Source organism: Phoenix dactylifera, chromosome 1, assembly GCF_051530095.1.
Source record: "Phoenix dactylifera cultivar Ajwa chromosome 1, Ajwa_hap1_PhDact_Kaust_v1.1, whole genome shotgun sequence".
NCBI classification, from domain to species: Eukaryota; Viridiplantae; Streptophyta; class Magnoliopsida; order Arecales; family Arecaceae; genus Phoenix; species Phoenix dactylifera.
Window position 1 is genome coordinate 8,572,345 of NC_143190.1, and position 20,620 is coordinate 8,592,964.

A 20,620-nucleotide genomic window follows, 5' to 3' on the forward strand; every position below is an offset into this window, starting at 1 on the left:
TTCTATTATATTCATCAGTCTATTATGGGATGGAAAAACAAGATGAAAATATATGGAATCCCTATTGTGATACTAGGCCGAATTGTTTGCCATGGATAAAACAGCTCTTCTAAATGGTAGTTAGCCATGGATAAATTTTTTTTCCAAGTGGTAGTTACTTTGTATCTGAACTTGTAATAGAGCATATATAATCATGAATTAACAACTCGTAGTCACGCTCATCCTTTAAGATTGCATGGGCAAATAACTAAAGCCTGAATTCTTTAAGCTGGGATTGCAATAAACAATGGAATTAGTCGAAAGGCAATATCTGATTTTATATCTAGACAAACTATGGTCGTTAAAATCTTAATTTTTGCTCAAAGATTTAAGAATCATTTGCATAAAAGCAGTCACTGAAAGCAAATGTAGGTGATATTGAAAGAGTCTTGGAATATCTTGAGACTATGGTATTTGAAGATCCAATTAGAGCCTATTTGGAGGATTCTGTTGAAAATTCTATGATATCCGAATATATACCTTAGGAGGTTTTTTTTTCTTCCTTACGGGATTTGGGCCGGCTCACTCTTAAACTACTCATGGATATTTATGAATATAGACCTAACCCAGCCTGTAATCCTATAATTTTACTGGTTGTACTTGTCCAACATACTAATCCCATAAAATTTTCATCCCAATCATCTAAACAGGCTCTAAATTTTTTTTTTATTCTATTCAAGTTGGTAAGAATGATATTATAACATTAAGCATGAGAGAGATTTGTGAGAGGAGACACGCATCGAAGATAAGTTCAGAGAGGTAGGAGAGAGGGTTTTAAATAGAGTAAAAAAATCGAAAGAGGAAAGAAATCAATCAGAAGGGTTGGTAGCATGATCACTTTCTCCACCTTTCTTTCTCATTTCCTTTCCTGTGCGGCGAAGAGGAAAGTCCTTTGTCAGTGTTGTTAGGCCCTATTTTGGGGTGTTGATCAATAGTAGCACTATGGAAGGAATGGCAATAAATGCCCTCACAGCAGCGGACCCAACCCGAATTTCTCAAGCAGAAATTTCAATAGTTGTGCACATTTTGCAAGAGAGGTCAATAAGATTGATTTCATGTGGTCTTCATTGTGCCTGCACCAAGTATGAGCATGCATTGCATGCAACTCTAGTATGTCTAGTTTGCATAGCATGGTTCTTCTCTTATATTGCTATGCCATTGATGTGTGTTATGATTTCTCGCATCAATATATATATATATATATATATATATATATATATATATATATATATATATATATATATATATATATATATATATATATATATATATAAAAGTATCGGCGATAAACTTGACAAGGAAGGTAGCCAAGATTAAAAATAGGGTAATTGACTTTCCCATCCCTCTAAAGACTCCACTGTAACAAAAAGTCCTTGTTAATTAAATCTAAAACAACCGGTCCAGAAACTTTCCAAACTGTAATTCCTGGTCCCTGAGCCCCTTTTATTTTGAAATAAGATACCGAAAATGCCCCTTCCCTCATGATCTCCCATCCTTCCGAAGAAGAAGAATTTCAGAGACTTTCCAAACTGTAATCTCCCAGCCGCGGCTGCTGCCGACCGCGGCCTGCCCCCTCCCGCAGCCGCCGCCGGCCCGGCTCGCCTCCTCCCGAGCCCCCTCTCGCGGCCGTGCCGCCGGGAATGCCTCCGCCCCTGCCCCCATGGTGGGAAGGTGCCGAAGAAGAGGAAGAAGGGCGCTGTCCCGCGTCCTGCGGCTGTCGCCGGCCACGGCCCGCCCTCCTCCAGCGTCCGCCGTGGCCCAACCCCTTTCCGGCGCCGCCGGCCTTGCGGGAAGAGAAGAAAGAAGAAGAATGGAAGAAGAGAAGAAAAATAAGAAAAAGAAAAGAAAAAGTTTGAACTGGGGTCGACTCCTGCTCTGCTGGGGTCGACTCGTGTGAATCTTGGGTCGACTCGCTCACTTCTACAACAATTTTCTAAGAACACTTAACTGTGTGCACAGTCCTGTTAACTGTGTTCGCAGACAACTTAACTGTGTGCCGCCAGCTCGCGGAAGGAGAAAAAAGAAGAAAGAAGAAGAAGGGAAGAAGAGAAGGAAAAAAAAGAAAAAAAAAGAAGAAAAAAAGGAAAAAATAAAAATAAAGTTAAATAAGTTTGGAACAATTAAATAAGTTTGGAACACACTTAATCTAACATGACACACGGTTAAATAAGCTTGGAACATATTTAAATCATCCCGGAACACACTTATTCTACCCCAGAACACAGTTATTTCGACTGTGCACACGGTTAAGTGTTATTAGTTAAGTCTTAGTGAAGAGCTGGGGTCGACCCCTGAAGAGCTGGAGTCGACCCCTGAAATCAGGCAGAAAAACAGCTCTCTGGAAAGCCTGAGAGAGTCGACTCCAGGTGAGCAGGGGTCGACCCCAGGTCTGTGAACATAGTTAAGTTGTCTGTGAACACAGTTAACTTGTCTAGGAACACAGTTAACTTATCTAGGAACACAGTTAAGTTGTCTGTGAACACAGTTAAGTTGTCTAGGAACACAGTTGTTTAGGAACACAGTTAAGTTGTCTAGGAACACAGTTAATTTGTCTAGGAACACAGTTAACTTGTCTAGGAACACAGTTGTTTAGGAACACAGTTAAGTTGTTTGGGAACACAGTTAAGTTGTCTAGGAACACAGTTAACTTATCAAGGAACACAGTTGTCTAGGAACACAGTTAACTTGTCTGTGAACACAGTTAAGTTGTTTAGGAACACAGGTATCTAAGAATACAGTTAAGTTGTTTGGGAACACAGTTAACTTGTCTAGGAACACAGTTAATTTGTCTAGGAACACAGTTGTCTAGGAACACAGTTAAGTTGTTTGGGAACACAGTTAACTTGTCTAGGAACACAGTTAACTTGTCTAGGAACACTGTTGTCTACGAACACAGTTAAGTTGTCTGTGAACACAGTTAAGTTGTTTAGGAACACAGTTATCTAAAAATACAGTTAAGTTGTTTGGGAACACAGTTAATTTGTCTAGGAACACAGTTAAGTTGTTTGGGAACACAATTAACTTGTCTGGGAATACAGTTAAGTTGTCTAGGAACACACTTAACTTGTCTGGGAACACAGTTAAGTTGTCTGGGAATACAGTTAACTTGTCTGGGAACACAGTTAACTTGTCTAGGAACACAGTTAAATTGTTTAGGAACACAGTTAACTTGTCTAGGAACACAGTTGTCTAGGAACACAGTTAAGTTGTCTGTGAATACAGTTAAGTTGTTTAGGAACACAGTTATCTAAGAATACAGTTAAGTTGTTTGGAAACACAGTTAACTTGTCTAGGAACACAGTTAATTTGTCTAGGAACACAGTTAAGTTGTTTGGGAACACAATTAACTTGTCTGGGAACACAGTTAAGTTGTCTAGGAACATACTTAACTTGTCTGGGAACACAGTTAAGTTGTCTAGGAACACAATTAACTTGTCTAGGAACACAGTTTTTTAGGAACACAGTTAAATTGTTTAGGAACACACTTAACTTGTCTGGGAACACAGTTAAGTTGTCTAGGAACACAGTTAACTTGTCTAGGAACACAGTTGTTTAGGAACACAGTTAAATTGTTTGGGAACACAGTTAACTTGTCTAGGAACACAGTTGTCTAGGAACACAGTTAAGTTGTCTGTGAACACAGCTAAGTTGTTTAGGAACACAGTTATCTAAGAATACAGTTAAGTTATTTGGGAACACAGTTAAGTTGTCTAGGAACACAGTTATCTAGGAACATAGTTAAGTTGTTTGGGAACACAGTTAACTTGTCTGGGAACACAGTTAAGTTGTCTGGGAACACAGTTAACTTGTCTGGGAACACAGTTAACTTGTCTAGGAACATAGTTAACTTGTCTAGGAACACAGTTGTTTAGGAACACAGTTAAATTGTCTGGGAACACAGTTAACTTATCTAGGAACACAGTTAACTTGTCTAGGAACACAGTTATCTAGGAACACAGTTAAGTTGTCTGTGAACACAGTTAAGTTGTTTAGGAACACAGTTATCTAAGCATACAGTTAAGTTGTTTGGGAACACAGTTAACTTGTCTAGGAACACAGTTAATTTGTCTAGGAACACAGTTAAGTTGTTTGGGAACACAGTTAACTTGTCTGAGAACACAGTTAAGTTGTCTACCCCGGAACACACTTATTCTATCCCAGAACACAGTTATTTCGACTGTGCACACAGTTAAGTGTTATTAGAAAATTATTGTAGACTTATGCTGAGGTCGACCCCTGAAGAGCTGGGGTCGACCCCTAAAGAGCTGGAGTCGACCCCTGAAATCAGGCAGAAAAATAGCTCTCTGGAAAACCTGAGAGTCGACTCCAGGTGAGCAGGGGTCGACCCCAGGTCTGTGAACACAGTTAAGTTGTCTGTGAACACGGTTAACTTGTCCAAGAACACAGTTAAGTTGTCTAGGAACACAGTTAAGTTGTCTGTGAACGCAGTTAAGTTGTCTAGGAACACAGTTGTTTAGGAACACAGTTAAGTTGTTTGGGAACACAGTTAACTTGTCTGGGAACACAGTTAAGTTGTCTAGAAACACAGTTAAGTTGTCTGGAAACACAGTTAAGTTGTCTAGGAACACAGTTAAGTTGTCTAGGAACACAGTTGTTTAGGAACACAGTTAAATTATTTGGGAACACAGTTAACTTGTCTAGGAACACAGTTGTCTTGGAACACAGTTAAGTTGTTTGGGAACACAGTTAACTTGTCTAGGAACACAGTTAACTTGTCTAGGAACACAGTTAACTTGTCTAGGAACACAGTTGTCTAGGAACACAGTTAAGTTGTCTGTGAACACAGTTAACTTGTCTAGGAACACAGTTAAGTTGTTTGGGAACAAAGTTAACTTGTCTAGGAACACAGTTAACTTGTCTAGGAACACAGTTGTCTAGGAACACAGTTCAGTTGTTTGGGAACACAGTTAACTTGTCTAGGAACACAGTTGTCTAGGTACATAGTTAAGTTATCTAGGAACACAGTTAACTTGTTTGTGAACACAGTTAACTTGTCTAGGAAAGCCTGAGAGTCGACTCCAGGTGAGCAGGGGTCGACTCATGCTGTTAAGGAGTCAACTCCAGGTCTGTGAACACAGTTAAGTTGTCTGTGAACACAGTTAACTTGTCTAGGAACACAGTTAACTTTATTTTTATTTTTATTTTATTTTATTTTCTTCTTTTTCTTTCATTCTCTTTTTTTCTTTTCTTTTTCTTTTTTTTTCTTCTCTTCTTCCCTTCTCCTTCTTTCTTCTTCCTTCTCCTCTCGCGAGGCCGGCAGCTACGGAAGGGGGTCGGACGGTGGCGGCCGCAGGATGGGGCCACCGGGGGGGGGGGGGGGCAGCGGCTCCTCGATCTTCTTTGGCACCTCCCCACCGTGGGGGCGGAGGTATTTCCGGCGGCGCGGAAGGGGGCAGCGGGTGCGGGAGGGGGCGGGCGGCGGGCGCGGCGGCAGGCGCGGGAGGGGGTGGGCCGTGGCCGGCGGCAGGCGCGGGAGAGGGTGGGCCGTGGCCGGCGGCTGCCTTTTTCTTCTCCTTCTTCGGTGGGAATGGGAGAGGCGGGGGCATTTTTGTCCCATAAAGCAATGTTAAAATATATATGGACCGGTTGTTAAACAACCGGTCAACAAGGATTTAATGTTAAAGTTCGGTCAATAAATGGACCGCTGAGCAAGTTCCCCTTAAAAATATTGAGAAGGTGAAACCAAAATACTTGCTTAGGTCTTGCAAAGAATCGGGTAGGATTGGATTTGGTAGAGTTAAGACGTAGGTTTTAGAGAAAAATTGTAAACTCGAATTTAATCTACTTATTAATGGCCCAAAATCAAAATTTGAACTTGATGCAGTTGATAAATAAGTTTTTCGGTTTGATTCCTATAAGTTTAACAAGACACGTCAAGTCAGGACAAGTGTATTGTGACTTATGAGCTTATTTTAAAACAATTAAATAGATCATAAATGAGCCACAAATAGGTCATAAATGAGTCAAATTAATCTAGTTCAATTATTAAACAAATCTAATTAGGTTAAACAAATCAAATTTTAAATATGAACTTGATCTCTTTGATAATGGATTCAATCATATTGATTTGGTTCCAATCCAATCATATTTATGCAAGCACAATCGCAACTCTATTTGGATTGGTGGGTCAGGTCTTGGACCGCCACCACTGGCTCTAAAGTAGCGTTTGGTGACCCAAACGGGATCACTACGGTGATTTGGGATCACTGATGATCATTATCCCAGAGCAATTTGATCCCAATGATCTAAGATCACTGTATCTAGTATGCTATGTCCTAGTAATTAAAGATTTCTGGTTTTTACGAGTAACCTCTTTAGTATGTCATGGGAATCCAAGATTACTCACCATATAATATCAAAACTATCCCTAATATATTTCATATATTCTACAATTACGAAACAAAATTCTCAAATAAATCATAGAAAAACACATACAAATGGATAGCATCAGTTCCATGCAGTTTATATGTACAATTGTTTGCACAAATTAGTTCTAATTTTGATAGCCAAATTATTAATCCTATAAAATATATTAATTATTATTATAGAATTAATATCTTTTATTTACACTCTTGTACATTACTATTTTGATATTATTTTTTTATTTTGATTAAAAAATAAGGCAAATATAGTAATTTATTAAATAATTTTATAATATAAATATAAAGTAAATAATATATTTCTATTTTGTTGGCGATCTTTTCATTCTGTCCGGACGTGCCGCAAGATCCATTAGCAGAGTTCTATTTGGGTGTGTCGGAAGAGAGTGGTGACAAGCCAAATGGCAAGGATAGATGTGCGTGGGCAAACCACCGATGTTGGATCAGCTAGAAGGATGATGATGATGATCGAAGGAAAGATAGAGAATAACGTAGATCCATGTGCCTTGACCGTTAAGGACTTTTGCCACCGCTATACCACAATTCGAAGGAGATAGATACCGATAAGGATAAGAAGTGTAACATTGGAAAACTAAGTTACATCTACTTATAGGGTACACTCTATTGGTAGATAAAACTAAGATAGATAAAAATGCACTGGATTGATTGTTGAAGAATTTTTACAAAATACAATTTCATTTATTTATACTAAAACATAATAACTTCCCTACAACATGATAGCTACCCCCTTTGATGGTTGTTATCTATGTCTAGCCTCCATGTTTGGTGGTTCTGGTAACTACCGCCAACTATCTTCCCGTTATGCATGTTCACTAGCACGGCCACTCTACAACAATTGCCAGATCGATAATTGTATTTTATCGGCCTTAGCATAGTTCTCATGGACAGTCTCTCCTTTCTCAACCTACAATACTGTTATATACACTTGAGATTGATTTAGTTGCCTCGTTCTTCCATTCACCAAATTTATATACTTTGTAGTTAATCACATCCAACATTTGATCTTTTAGCTTGCGTATCCATGTCTTAATCAAACTCTACTTGTTTGGCATGCGTCTCCACCATTTATGATTTATCTGAGTTGAACTCTACTCAGTCTAGCAAGCGTCCTGTGATTCTTGCCTGCTTTGGTTTGGTTTAATCAAATAGATCCATATGGTGCATGCTCTTAGCCATGAGCTAGATTATTGAGATAGAGCATAAGTACTATTATAATTATAAACTATAACTAATTAGTAATATGATTAGGAATATATTATAATATAATATATATCATAAATACTATATATGTAATATTATTATAATATAATATATAATATTGATATAGTATATTAATGATATAATGATATACCAGGACTAAGATATTTTTGTCCCTGCTCTAAGGTAATCTTGGAAACCTATTAAGAAACCATCATCAAAAATGGGTTTAATATCACTAAGGGCATGTTTGGATAATTGGGATGAAAATCATATGGGATTTGTGGGTTGGGCCAATCCAACCAGCAGGTCATTTTTTTTTCTATGGGATTGGACCGGTCTATTTCAAAGCTACTTCTGGTCCAAATAAGCTCGATTATCCAAATTTAGTAGGTTCTATGATTTTGTTGGTTGCACTAGCTCAATCTACATAGAATTTAGCCCAATTATCCAAATAAGCTCTAAGTTCGATGGTGATTTTAGAGGGTGATTTGGGATCACTATTTTATAAAATCACTAGGATAGAATCAAATAAGATGATCTGATCACCTCCGTCCACCTTCAGGCCGTCGCCCCGTACCACATGCCCCGGAGCAAAACCCGACTGCTGTGGCGTCAATGTCACTGTAGCCCGTAGGAGCAGGGGCCTCACGTGTGCCACTATATAAAGCAACGTGCCATCTCAGCCCTGACGCGTGAAGTGGACGCACAGATCTCACCCTCCGATACACCTACCCCTCCTTTTCTCCGCTCGCTACTTGTTTGCGAAATTCCCTCTGAGAGAAAAAGTGAGAGATGAGGGCGCTGGGTTTGTGGCTGATGCTGGTGGGCTCGCTTCGTCTCGCCTCCGTCTGGTTCGGCTTCTTCGACATCTGGGCTCTACGCCTCGCCGTCTTCTCCCAAACCCAGAGTATGTATTATCTCTATCTTGTTGCCCCCCTCTCACTAATGTAGCTCTTTTTGTGTACCCGTTACATCCATAGCTTGGTCGAATGACTTCTTAGATCTCCCAGATCTCACGTAGATCCGCTACATTTGTCCACTATGGTGTATATTTTGTGTGCTCAGCTTCGCTCTACACTTGCACTTCTGTACTTTAAGCTTTTAGCGAGCAATCTTTGCACAGTCTGGTGACATTTCTGAATTTCTTGCAAATGTGTGCAGCACTTACTATTTTGTAGTTATCTACCGTTCGCCAAATTTTGATGCTATTAAATTATAATCACGGACGTCATTTTGGGAGTATGTGTTCTTATTTTATGACACAATGTGTCAGTAAATACCGCGCAATGAGTCAAGCTACTCTAGAAGAAGGATTTTAAGTTCTGAGAAAGGAGATTGTCAAGTGAAGCATGATATATTTGAGGCAGGAGGAGCATGGGATTGGATGCTTTGGTATAGCTCAACCAACAAATATGTATGAATTTTGGAATGGGAATGATCAAATGGGATGGATAAATTTAAATGCTTGGCAAGGTTCATAAATCATAATCAACAGTACTTTGCTTCAGTTGCCTCATAGAACATGTTCTTTCTATGAACTGCACTTTGGCTATGAACTATGTAATGCTTTTACTTTGCAGTTTAACACAAATTTCAAGGGAGGTCTCTTTGCAAGCAAGGTAATTATCAGCACTTTGCAGGTGAAGTCTGTTTGGAGGAGTTAGTTGAGAGCGTGGATACAACCATGTTCTCTTTATTTAGGCTTTGGAAAGCCATGGAGGAAGATCTTAAAATTAATATAAAAATATTATAGAGGTTTTGTTCAAAGGTTTAATAAAATTCTTATCGCATTTATGACTCTGGGACAAGACTGACAGAATTATATCAGTTATCAAAGTTGCTTGAGGTATGCAATATTGTTTTGTGTGGAGATACAAGTGTCTGTGGTCCTTAGGAGCAGCCCTTTTTAATTAAGCTTCAAATTATATTTGTTTAATTACGTGGCTGCAGATGATAAGAGTGAGGAATCCTTTATTGTGGTAGATTTGAAAAAGGAGAATTAGTAGTAGACTGAAGGTTTAAGGTAGTTAGCCTAAAAGAACAAGAAACTGATGAAACCTGTTGCTCTTTCTAACGCAACCGCGTAAAATGCAGGATGTTCCCTTGGTTACCTGAAGGTAGTTTGGAATGACAAATCATCGGGATTCGGTGATCAGATCACTACTGCATATGCTTTATTTATGACATGTGGACTAACTTCCGAAAGTACGGGTTTCTTGGGTTTAAATTTTATTGCTTCCATCTGGCATATTCTTCTACCTCACCTGACTGTCTTATTTATTTAACAAATGAGTGCAAAATGAGATATACAACATAATGGATCAAATAAGTTGGCCTTGGAAATTATTCATTAGTACTGTAAAACAAATTTGCAGCCAGATGCCTGAACTGTAGGTTGCTTTTTTTTTTTTTTTTTTTTTTGATCATGGATAGAGCAATGATTAGAATGTGAAGAATTAGGTGGAAGCTGTTATACTAGTAAAGTTTATCCCACTTTAAAGAAAGCAAATAACCTTCTGTATTTTGTGAGGTTAATATTGATAATGTTGCTAGTCTTTAATTATAACCATAATGAACTTGCCTTGTTGTCTGCTAGAAGTTCAAGATAAGATGTAATGCTGAAAATTTTATAGCTATTTCTGTATTTCATGAAACAATTTCTCAGGGTGTGAAGAATATCAGGACAAATGGCATTGCATCAGTGTTTTCATGTAAACATAATTAAAACCTCTCTTCTACTTGGATTCGGATTTTGAGTCTTATTTTACTCCAAATGCATCAAAAGCCTCATCTTCAGCATATCAAATTCCACCTTTATTTGTATTATTACAGTATATGAGATATGGACCAGGAAAAGTCAAACTCCTGGACCAGGAAAAGTCATACTCCACCTTTATTTGCATTACTCCAGTATATGTGATATGGACCAGGAAAAGACTAAAATGCTATCAAACAGGAGTCCTTATGAACACAAGGAAGGAGTTGTTCAAGGCATCCTGGTGCTTACATTTTTCTCTGATAAAGAAAAAAACTGCCATATGATAAATGTTGTTACAAACCTCTTGAAAATACAATTTTAGGGCCAGCAATAGATATAACTTCACTAGGATGATGGCAATCTCCAAGATTTTCTTGCATTTCTCTTCCAAGCAACAATCTTCTTTCTGATTGCCTCCCTAATAAGTCATTCAAGCAACAATTGAGCTTTTTTACCTTTCTCAAGGATGAGGAATGGTCATCTTCCTTACTTCTTCTTTTAAAGCTTTCCTACTGGGATGATTTAATAACAACAAGAAGGCTTCACTTATTTGTTTCTCTAATAGGTGGTAATAGGTCTTTGGGGATCTTCTAGGGTTAGACTTGAATTATTAGGGTATTCCATGATACTTTTTGACACTTTATATTGTCAAACCATTATGACATAATCTTTTCATTTAATTGCTTTATGATTTCACATCTACTGGAAGCCCACTATTATTTTTGGTTAGGAGAATTCTAGATTTTAATATGAATATGCATAAGTTTGATGCATTGATTTGTGAGGTTTTTGAATGCATTGGTCTAAGTTGAGAAGGCTTATCAAGGGATTGGGCAAATTTTTTATGACCAGATGTCATGTTGAATAGTTTCATAACTTTTTCTATATAGCACCAAGACATTTATGTATCAATTAACTGTAAAGAATAGCGTGCTTCTTGATACAATCTTCTTCATAGTACTAAATAACAAAGCACCTTTAAATCTTTCCTATGTCATGTGCCTTATTCTTTGGACTTCCAATAATATCTATTTTGCTAATATAATGGTGCTAACTAACTGGTCAAACAGACTGGTAAGCAGTATAACTGTCACTGGTCGGTGCTACATTGGGAAATTAGTCATTCAGCTTGCTTTTTTCTGAGTGCATGACTAAATTTTCATGAAATATTTTCTTCTTGTTTCAGGAAATAGTGTGCATCTGCCTTATAATTCTGTACCTGTTTTATTTCTTTTGTTTGATGAATGATAATTTATAGTCTTTTCTAACTGGCATTTTGTTTTAATTTGTAGTGACTGATGTCCATGGGCGGACATTTGGAATTTGGACCCTTCTGACCTGCACTCTCTGTTTTCTTTGTGCATTCAACCTTGAGAATAAGCCCCTTTATTTGGCTACTTTTCTATCATTCATTTATGCCTTTGGTCATTTTCTCACTGAATATTTGATATACCATACAATGGCTGTATCAAACCTTACAACCGTTGGAATATTTGCAGGTACCTCACTATCATCTTTCCATTGCATTTGCTATCAATTCTGTGTTGAAATCTATAAAATCCATTTCCAATACTTTTTAACATTTTTGCTTTTTCCATGAAATGATAACATTTTGTGTTTTGTGATGCTTAAAAGCAAACCAACTTGTAGATTTGTATGTTTTAAGCAAACAATGGAACTTCATGTTTTAATTCATGATATAAACATATACTCACTGAGAGACTTCATGTTTTTTATTGTATGAAATTCTTGTTAAGATATGCTTACCAACACCTGATAGCATCTTAAAAATTTTACACCTTTAAGTTTTCCAACTATGTATGTTGAGATCTGTGACAGATTCTATTTTCCTTTCTTTTAAAATTTTAATTATTTTTCCTTAAGCCTAATCAGCAATGTGCACTATTCCTTGCATATACTTCAATGCTCTAAGCTAAATATTCCCAATTGACTTGCAGTCTGTAGCCATCTGTTGAAAACATCTAACCTAAAAATATAAGATGAATAAGGATTGCTGAACCGGTATCGGTAGGCGTACTGGTCGGCCACTGGACTGGTTCGGTACCGGTTCGGACTGAACTGAACTGATACCACTGGTTCGGCCTGGTTTACGCATCCAAAAGCCCCAAAAAATTTGGAACCGGTGCGAACAGGCCGGTTTCTAACCAGTATGGGCCGGTTCAGGCTAGTACGGGCTAGTATCATTTTTTAATAGTATCGACTGGCTTGCACCGATTCCTAGCCGGTACCGGCCGGTACCATTTTTTAACGCCGAACTGGACCGGTCAGAGAGGACCGGTTAGGTACGGGTTGAACCGGCTGGTATGGAACGGTTCAGCATTTCTTGAAGACGAATAAGTGTATTTTTGTAAAAAAAACATACTTTAGCTAATCTAGTTGCAGCAAGTTCGATTTTTGTGTATCTTAAAATCCTTCTAAATCTTTCTTATTGATTCTATAGTTATTCTTGAAATGTTTCCAGATGGGCTAACCTGCTATAAATGATAACTAGGCATGAACTTAACATCACCAAATTAGGCAGCTGGCATGAACTTAACATTACCAAATGGTGCCAACAGACATCAACTGCTCTTACTGGCCTAGCATGAAATGCCGGTTAGTATTTTGATACTCAGCTTTGTTTGAATCGATGTGTATGATAGAAGTTAATCAAGGAAGGCCGAACTGGACCGAACTGTCCAGTTTGGCCCATACCGAGCCGACCTTGTGAAAAATTGGGTCGGTTTGCCTATTGGAGTTGGTTCTAGCCCCGAACCGACCGGTATCGATTCTGAACCGATTGAAATCAACCAGAAAAGGCCCGAACAAATCGAACCGGTCCGAACCGGCTTGAACTTTTTGGAACAGGCTGGTTCCGTTCAAACTCGGTAACTATCCGGTACCAGCTTTTTCAACATCGTTTCTAAGCTCTCCGGCTTTTTCCTTCCCCTCACGGTAAAAATTACACCGATTTAGCACGATTGAAGAAAGATCCAAGCCTAAATAAGGCGTGCTTTCTCTCTCCTATCTCATTCTCTCTTTTTTTGGGGCTTGAAAAAATAGCTCGCAATTTGCAAAATAAAGAGAGATTATGCCAAAATTTTTGATTTGGGCTTGATTTTATTATATGTTGTAGATCTATGGATGATCTACACGATGACATAAAATTTTTTAATTTTTGAATTATATATAATTTTTAAAAACTAAAACTATATTTTTAGATTAAAAATAAAAATATTATATATAAAAAATATTTTTTTAAAAAAATTGTAAAATTAGATCGTATTTAGGGTATGAAAGCTACTCTTCAACAAATTTAGTGTCCATTTATTCAAGTTTTGATGCGATTAGCATAGACTTAAATTTGAAAAAAAAAAGAAATAAGTAACTTTTGATGCATGCCCACGGATCTAGAAAAATACATGTAGCATCCATTGTTGGGTCTTACATGGATTTGAGCTGAAATTAATTTTTTCAAATATTAATAGAATAAGTAATGTGATTTATAAGATGAAACCTGATCCAGAAGTTGTGGCCCTATGTCTAAAAGAGGTAAGTTAACTTAAGTGATGTGTAAATTAACTGGTATCTTCAATTATTAACATATTACAATACGATTTTTTCACAGACCAAAATATTTAGAGAGGGCACTGACAACTTTGCAGTCTCGACAGTTGTCGTAAGTAAGAAAAGTATGAATGCAGGTATATTATACATCAGGAGGACATTTACCTGACGTTACATGGTTACTAACATGGCTATCTATCCGAATCCTCTTCGAGACAGTCTCCTTGAATGGTTGTGAGGGCAATTGGTCTACCTTCGCTCTCATCCACAACAAGCAGAGAAACTGTTTGACACAGACGCGCCTCAACAACCTTATATATGTTCGCTACAATCTGAAGTTGAAGCTGAAGTGCATTCAGGAGGAATTGGAGCTAAAGTATACAGATCCGATGAATAGTGCTTTCGTTGACGATGAGAATGATCCTATGATTGGATGACTTGTGGGCCAAAAGCAAGAGCTAGAGTTTGATGAGCAAGGATCGTCTCCACAACCGACTAGTTTCGTAGCCAACAAGGCTAGGATCGATGCAAGACAATAGGCAGGGAGCAATATTTTACGCATCATTCTAGCTGATCAGCTACAGGAGAACCGATTACTATATGACTCTTTGTTTGAGATATCCTCTTAGAGATATGATCGAGAGATGTTTAGAAAAGGCCACTCGCTACCAGTCAATTCAAAAAAGAGGGCGATAGATATCCTTCCAACTTAGCCAGATAGAGAGGGGTACGAAGGGTAAGCAGACAGCGAGTGGCACGAAGGGTAAGAAGGCAGCTTTCCAGCACACCAAAAATGAAAAACAAAAGGCACCTGCAGCCCTAATAGAGAGTATCGAAAAGTCAGTTCACTCAGATTCATAGACCAAAAGCAGTAGCTTTGGTGGTCATGGATCTGCTGGCCAGAAAGAGAGTGGAAGACATGAGTTCACTGTTTATGAAACACAACCGCAAGCTGGTCTTTGATTCACCGGTGAGTTTCTATTTATGCATGCTACACAAGATAGAAATCACGTTGCACGATTTGGTGCAGCTCACAAAGATCCGATTGTATATAGGAGATGGGCTCCTCGAGATCATTCAAGAGGACACGATGCAGCTGCTGATGATTTTACACGTGGAGCAGGATCCATGGACGTATCAGGTTCCGAGTTGTATATTGCATCCTATTATCCACGGCCACAGGCAACCTATGACCAATATGGATACGGATATGGATATGGTGCGTCTGAGACATTTTTCGGTGACTGCTATCCTACGTAGCTCGGAGCATCTTACGAGTCAAATTTTGCTGTCGGCTTACTCGGATGGGCTCCTTCACAGCCGTTTTATCAGCCAGTTTATTAGCCAAAGAATACTTCTCAGAGCTAGAGCTTTAGCGAGAGATCTGAGAGTGTTTATAATCCGTAGTGCGTTTCTTGAAGGATGAACATACTAGACTATAATGCCGCTTGTTTAGAGGGGTGGGCTGATGTGCCTCCTGACTATGCTAATGATGCAGATATCTACCAGAGATATCACTACTCAACGAGATTTTAGATATTGGTATGTATGTTGTATTTTAAATATATGTAATTGATTGTATTATTTTATATTTTTCATCTCACCACTTGATTTGAGGATATTTTATGTTGCTTTTTGTAGCATGCAATATCTCACTAATCATTTTATGATTTGTATCATTTTAAAATAATAAGATGCATGATTTAGGTTTAAACCGGAATTATAAAAATATCAAAAAACATCAAAAAAATATCAAAAAAACATCAAATTAGACTTAAAATCATTAAAAAAGTTTAAAAAGATTGATTACCAATTAAATCAACTTGAAAAATTCCAAAAAAAAGGGTGTGCCGGTACGGAACCTACACACCCAAACATATCGTGTCGGTACGGTACCGAACCAGTATCGAGCTAGTACCGTACCAACCCGTTTCCGACCAGTACAAGTACCGGTACTGGTTCGGCAGACCTTAATAATTAATAAAAGGCAAAAGAAATTATGAGGGTACATATGCCATTTTTTATAAGCATGGAAATTTTTGAAACCAGCAATTCTTTGATCTTATTTGTGACCTATTTGAGAAAGGAATTCTGCTTTATCTTAATATTTGTCCAATATCTTGAACAATTTAACTCACCCTGTAACTCTTATAAAATTTTAACGGATAAAGATAATGTCTTTCTTAATTGAATACTTCTCAAGAGACATTCTTAATCACATCAATATCAAATTTTGAATTTGATTTTGTAGAAAGTGTGCACTTCATGTTAGTCTTTTATGATTACACAATCATGTTTGATATATCTGCACATCCATATCCACGCGAATGAGTTTGCCAGTTACTAGCAATATTAGTTGCTTCTCAGTACATGTTCTGCATGCACGCATGCATTAGTTACAGGCATAGATAGGTGCTCTACTTGTGTTAGTTACAAGCATAGCTCGATACTTTATGATTGGTTTTGTGCAAAGGATGGAGTCATTTCTTCATGGTTGCAACTTACTAGCTGGCTGCACTGTTGTTAATGTTGCTATACCCATATGAGCTTCTTTTCCTAGATCACTTGTAGATAAAATGTGAAACATATCTCCTACTTTTGAGTCATCGGATTCTCTCTGACAGCTAAAAATGCAAAGAAGAAAGATATTTAATGTAAGGTGTACTTTCAGTTTAGGTTCTACATGTGGATATGGCTCTAGCAAAACTTTCTGAGGGCACCTGAGAAAAAGCATATTTATCAATGTACTATAAAATGAGATCCGACTTTACGGTATGCTTAGCCATTTACCGCTATAATATTTCATGATATGTTCCAAATATCACTGTTAAATGCTAGTTGTGTCATATTTCCTTTCACAAGGGTGCAGTTAAAATTAATTTGCTAGTTTGTCTTTCTCTCATTCTTATGAGTTTTTATTAGCCATGAGGCCCATGACACCACATTTTGATTTAGCGTGGGTTAATGTTGACCTTCAGTAAACCCTTTTTTTTTCCTTGCAAAACCATGCCATTGGTGACTGGTCAAAGTGCTGAACTATCCCGAGGCTAGCTTCTCAATAAGTCCCTTATGTGAAGCAAATCTCCAACTAAGTCTGATATCACCAGTAGGGTTAGGGGGTGAGGAAAGATAGTGTCCAAAAGGATGTTATGAAATGTAGACCCCTTTGGCATGGCTTTTGGATGGCCAAAAGCACTTCTTAGAGGGCTAGAATCTTTTTTGGTGATTTTGATTTTGAAGCAACTTTTTGTCTCTTCCAAAAGTTGAAAAACATCTACTAGAAAAAAGCTCCAATTTGTAGCTTTTGGGTAAAAACTCTACTTGTGATGCGTCCAGAAGCTATTTTCTTGTAAGAGACCAGGGTTTGAGACCCAACAATGATTTTTTTTTAAAAAATAATTTAAAAATTGCTTATGATTTAACAATAGCTTACAATAATAGTTTTTGATGGTAAATATAGCAGGTTATTATAATACAATAAAATGATATAATAAAATATAATAGCATAATAAATTTAAAATTTTGTTATTTATTATATCATTTAGGTTAATATCAAAAAATAATTTACAACTAAAAATATTTTATAATGACACTTTTGATAGTTCAAATAAGTAGATAATTGAAAGTACTATATAATGCCTTTTATTATTTTTTAATACTAAAAGCATTTTCTCAGTTTGATTACCAAACAGATGTTAAAGTTTTACAGCACTTCAAAAGTATAGTTTCTAAACAGTAAAGCTTTTTATTAAAAGCCCTACAGTCCAAAACTCTATAGACAAAAGCTTTGTAATCTACAGCAATGCCAAATGGGGCCATGGTGTCTTATGTGCCCCTTTCCCTCATTAAGAGTAGAAGCAATCTTATCATGGCCTCTTTTCATCCTTAAGTATTATTGTACTGACTCAGTCTTCACATTTCATCCCATATCAAGTACCTGTCAGCTAAGACATTATACAAATATATTCTGAAACTGCATAATGTAGCACATTAGAGTCTTCAAAGTTGTGGGCATAAACTCAAAAAATATGTATATATGCATGCATAACATACCTAACAAGCCATTTATCCACTTGTTGTTTATTCAGTTTCCTGTTGTTTTATATTTACTGCTATTATATGGATGAGGCAGAAAATATAAAGAAGCCATAACCAAATTGTGCTAAAGGTGGATCTCCAATGGCGAGTTTTGCAGCAGAGGGCATTGTGGTCTAAAACCTGTAAAGAAGATTTAGATTCCATTCCTCCGAATGTCTGAAATTTTGTCCACAACAATCCAAGAACAATCATCTGAGCTTAACTCATGAGAAAACAATAGAAGCTTGTGTAATGTGAAGTACTAATATCCTCTCCTCGTGCCCACTATTGATTGGTGCTTCATCTTAACCATCTTGCTCAGGCTCTCTGTTAGCGTAAAAAGTAAAATGCTTGCAGACTAAATGTTAATTTAATAAGTTTCTTGTCTTTACTGAAACATGCCATTAATGGTGTGGCTATATGACATAAATTTCAGCTGAATTAACATGTTATATTGAATGCTAAATCAACTCAGTTTTGGCATGTAATATGAATTAAAGATTGCAAAACTATTTTCCTATAAAAGTACCAGATTTAATGGTATCAGAATTAGATCTTTAATAATTGACTCAATTCAGATTACCTTCTTTTTTTCCTCCCCACTTTCTCTTCTCCACTTGAGTAGAGGTATCTTGTCCTGAACTAGCTGATGTTAAGTTCCCTCTGTTTATGGGTGTGGTCTGAAAAATTGCTGGGATTTGTGGTCTATGGTTTCCTCTCCATAGGTTTGCTGTGTTCATTTCCAGTAAAGATCTCTTGCAAGCAATCATGAGATCTGAATCATTTGAGAGATGCAGCTTTTGCAAGAAAATACAAAACCAGAGGAAACCCTTACAGATGATCATGTATTATGTAAACTCAGATAAAGGTGTATAATCATGATGCATGTCGGGGCCAGATCTCCAAGAAAAAAACTATAATTTGGGGATTCATTCATAGAAGTTTTCTCATATATAGAGTAACACACGCATATGATCTCTGATTTCTATTTTGTACTTGGGCGCTTTGAAACCATATAGTTCTTAACATCATACGTTTGCCTTTGGCATCGCTTATGGAGTTAATATTATGCATACTGATGACTCCATGCATTTCCAATGTTCAAGTTTTCGCCATGTTTCATCTCGTGGACACTCATTGGCTTGTCCTATTTGAGTTGATTTGTCTATCCATTCAACATTGGTTATCTATTAGTTCTCATCCACAAGCAACCTAGTTCCAGAGATGTCATCAACTATTTATAAAATTAGGCTAGAAGTTGAGATGACTGATTCAGCAGCAAGCAGTAGTCCGGTTCCAGAGAAACTGTGTATTCTCTGGTGTAATTGCATAATGGTTCTTAATATTTACTCAATTCTGTTGGATATTCTCTCAAATCAGTATTTATGCCTCCACAATGATTTTATTTGTTGTTTTTTTAGCTTGTTGCATCGTCTTTTTTATCTTGTGACATTGTCTTTCTTCTTCGTTTAGGCACATCAATTGTGTGGATGTTGTTACAGTGGAATGCACATCAACCTCGGGCTACTTCAAAACTAGAATGAACCATTTGCATATGATGCAGATGTACTCAGATACCAATTAATGTCATTCTCTCTGTTAGGCAGCAAACTCTCATTTGCCCAAGATGATTATGATCATGTACTCTTCCTTGAGATGGGTTTTCAGATATGTATTTCCAGAGAATTTTCTTAAAAAGTCCATTAGACTTTTTTGATCGATGCTGGCATGAATTTTTGCATTCATTTTAAAAATTAGTATACGACATCCAGAATACAAGAGGGGAAGGGCACACCTAATTTTGAATCAACAGCAGCATATTAGATTAAAACCGATCTTTAACTTTAAAGGTCACTTTTAGTTTAAATGCTGCTGTTGATTCAAATTTAGTTTTGTTATTTGGTGCGCCCTCGCCCTCTTATAGTCTGGATGTTAGCTTGTCTTACTTGAATCAGATAGCTTGCAAATCTGTCACATAATGGTATGCATATTTTCTTTATATAGTCATGCTATTAGAACTTGGTTATATTTAACATAATCTTATAATCATCAAATATGCTGGCAACTTGTGAAATGCTTTTTTTCGTAGAGCCTTCCTGTTTATATTTGTGCCATGCAACTGATCCATCTTCATGGGATGAGATTTGGTTGTTGTCATTATCACCACTATTAATGATTATGAAGGTTCTCATATATGGCAAAATTCAAAGCATGCAACGTTCATCAGTCATGTCATGAAATTAGGTGTTTCTCACATCAAAGGTATTTATATCTTACACACGATGTGATTTTTTTTTTTTTAAATTTTTATTGAGGTAAGTAGTCCTTTCCATCTAGGGGCTAGATATGAGCTCGGGCCAAGCCGACTTCGGACTAAGCCCAAAAGAGTTTAAACGAGGTTTAGGCTTAAATATAGCCTATTTGTTTTTTTGGACTGGGCTTGAGTATGTCATTGGCCCGAGCCCGAGCTTGAGCCTGAGCCCAAACAAGATCCAAAAAAGAGCTCGAATTTAGGCCTGAATCAATTTATTTTTGTATGTTATTATTTAGAGGAAAT

The 20,620-nt window shown here is 37.3% G+C and overlaps 1 protein-coding gene across 3 annotated transcripts; it reads left to right on the forward strand.

The window, feature by feature from the left end:
- The first annotated feature begins 8,221 nt into the window (after window positions 1-8,221).
- On the forward strand, window positions 8,222-19,782 carry ERG28 (ergosterol biosynthesis protein). Of its 3 annotated transcripts, XR_015977180.2 has the most exons (4): window positions 8,222-8,568; window positions 11,712-11,918; window positions 16,663-16,758; window positions 19,537-19,782. XR_015977180.2 is itself a non-coding variant. In XM_088719904.2 (3 exons), exons 1-3 carry the CDS (start codon window positions 8,454-8,456, stop codon window positions 16,660-16,662), a joined length of 327 nt encoding a protein of 108 aa, XP_088576030.1. In that variant the 5' UTR covers window positions 8,224-8,453; the 3' UTR covers window positions 16,663-16,757. The 3 variants fall into 3 exon arrangements, 2 of the variants coding, with proteins under 2 accessions (XP_088576030.1, XP_008798884.1); XM_088719904.2 differs by lacking the exon at window positions 19,537-19,782 and having other exon boundaries at window positions 8,224-8,568; window positions 16,658-16,757; XM_008800662.4 differs by lacking the exon at window positions 16,663-16,758 and having other exon boundaries at window positions 8,232-8,568.
- The last annotated feature ends 838 nt before the right edge of the window (window positions 19,783-20,620 follow it).

What these genes read in the sequence shown, in the direction of transcription:
- ERG28 (XM_008800662.4), top strand. Translation starts at nt 8,454, where the DNA reads ATGAGGGCGCTGGGTTTGTGGCTGATGCTGGTGGGCTCGCTTCGTCTC. An exon ending in CGTCTTCTCCCAAACCCAGA is followed by an intron (nt 8,569 to 11,711) that starts GTATGTATTATC and finishes TTTAATTTGTAG; the next exon opens with TGACTGATGTCCATGGGCGG. An exon ending in AACCGTTGGAATATTTGCAG is followed by an intron (nt 11,919 to 19,536) that starts GTACCTCACTAT and finishes TTCTTCGTTTAG; the next exon opens with GCACATCAATTGTGTGGATG.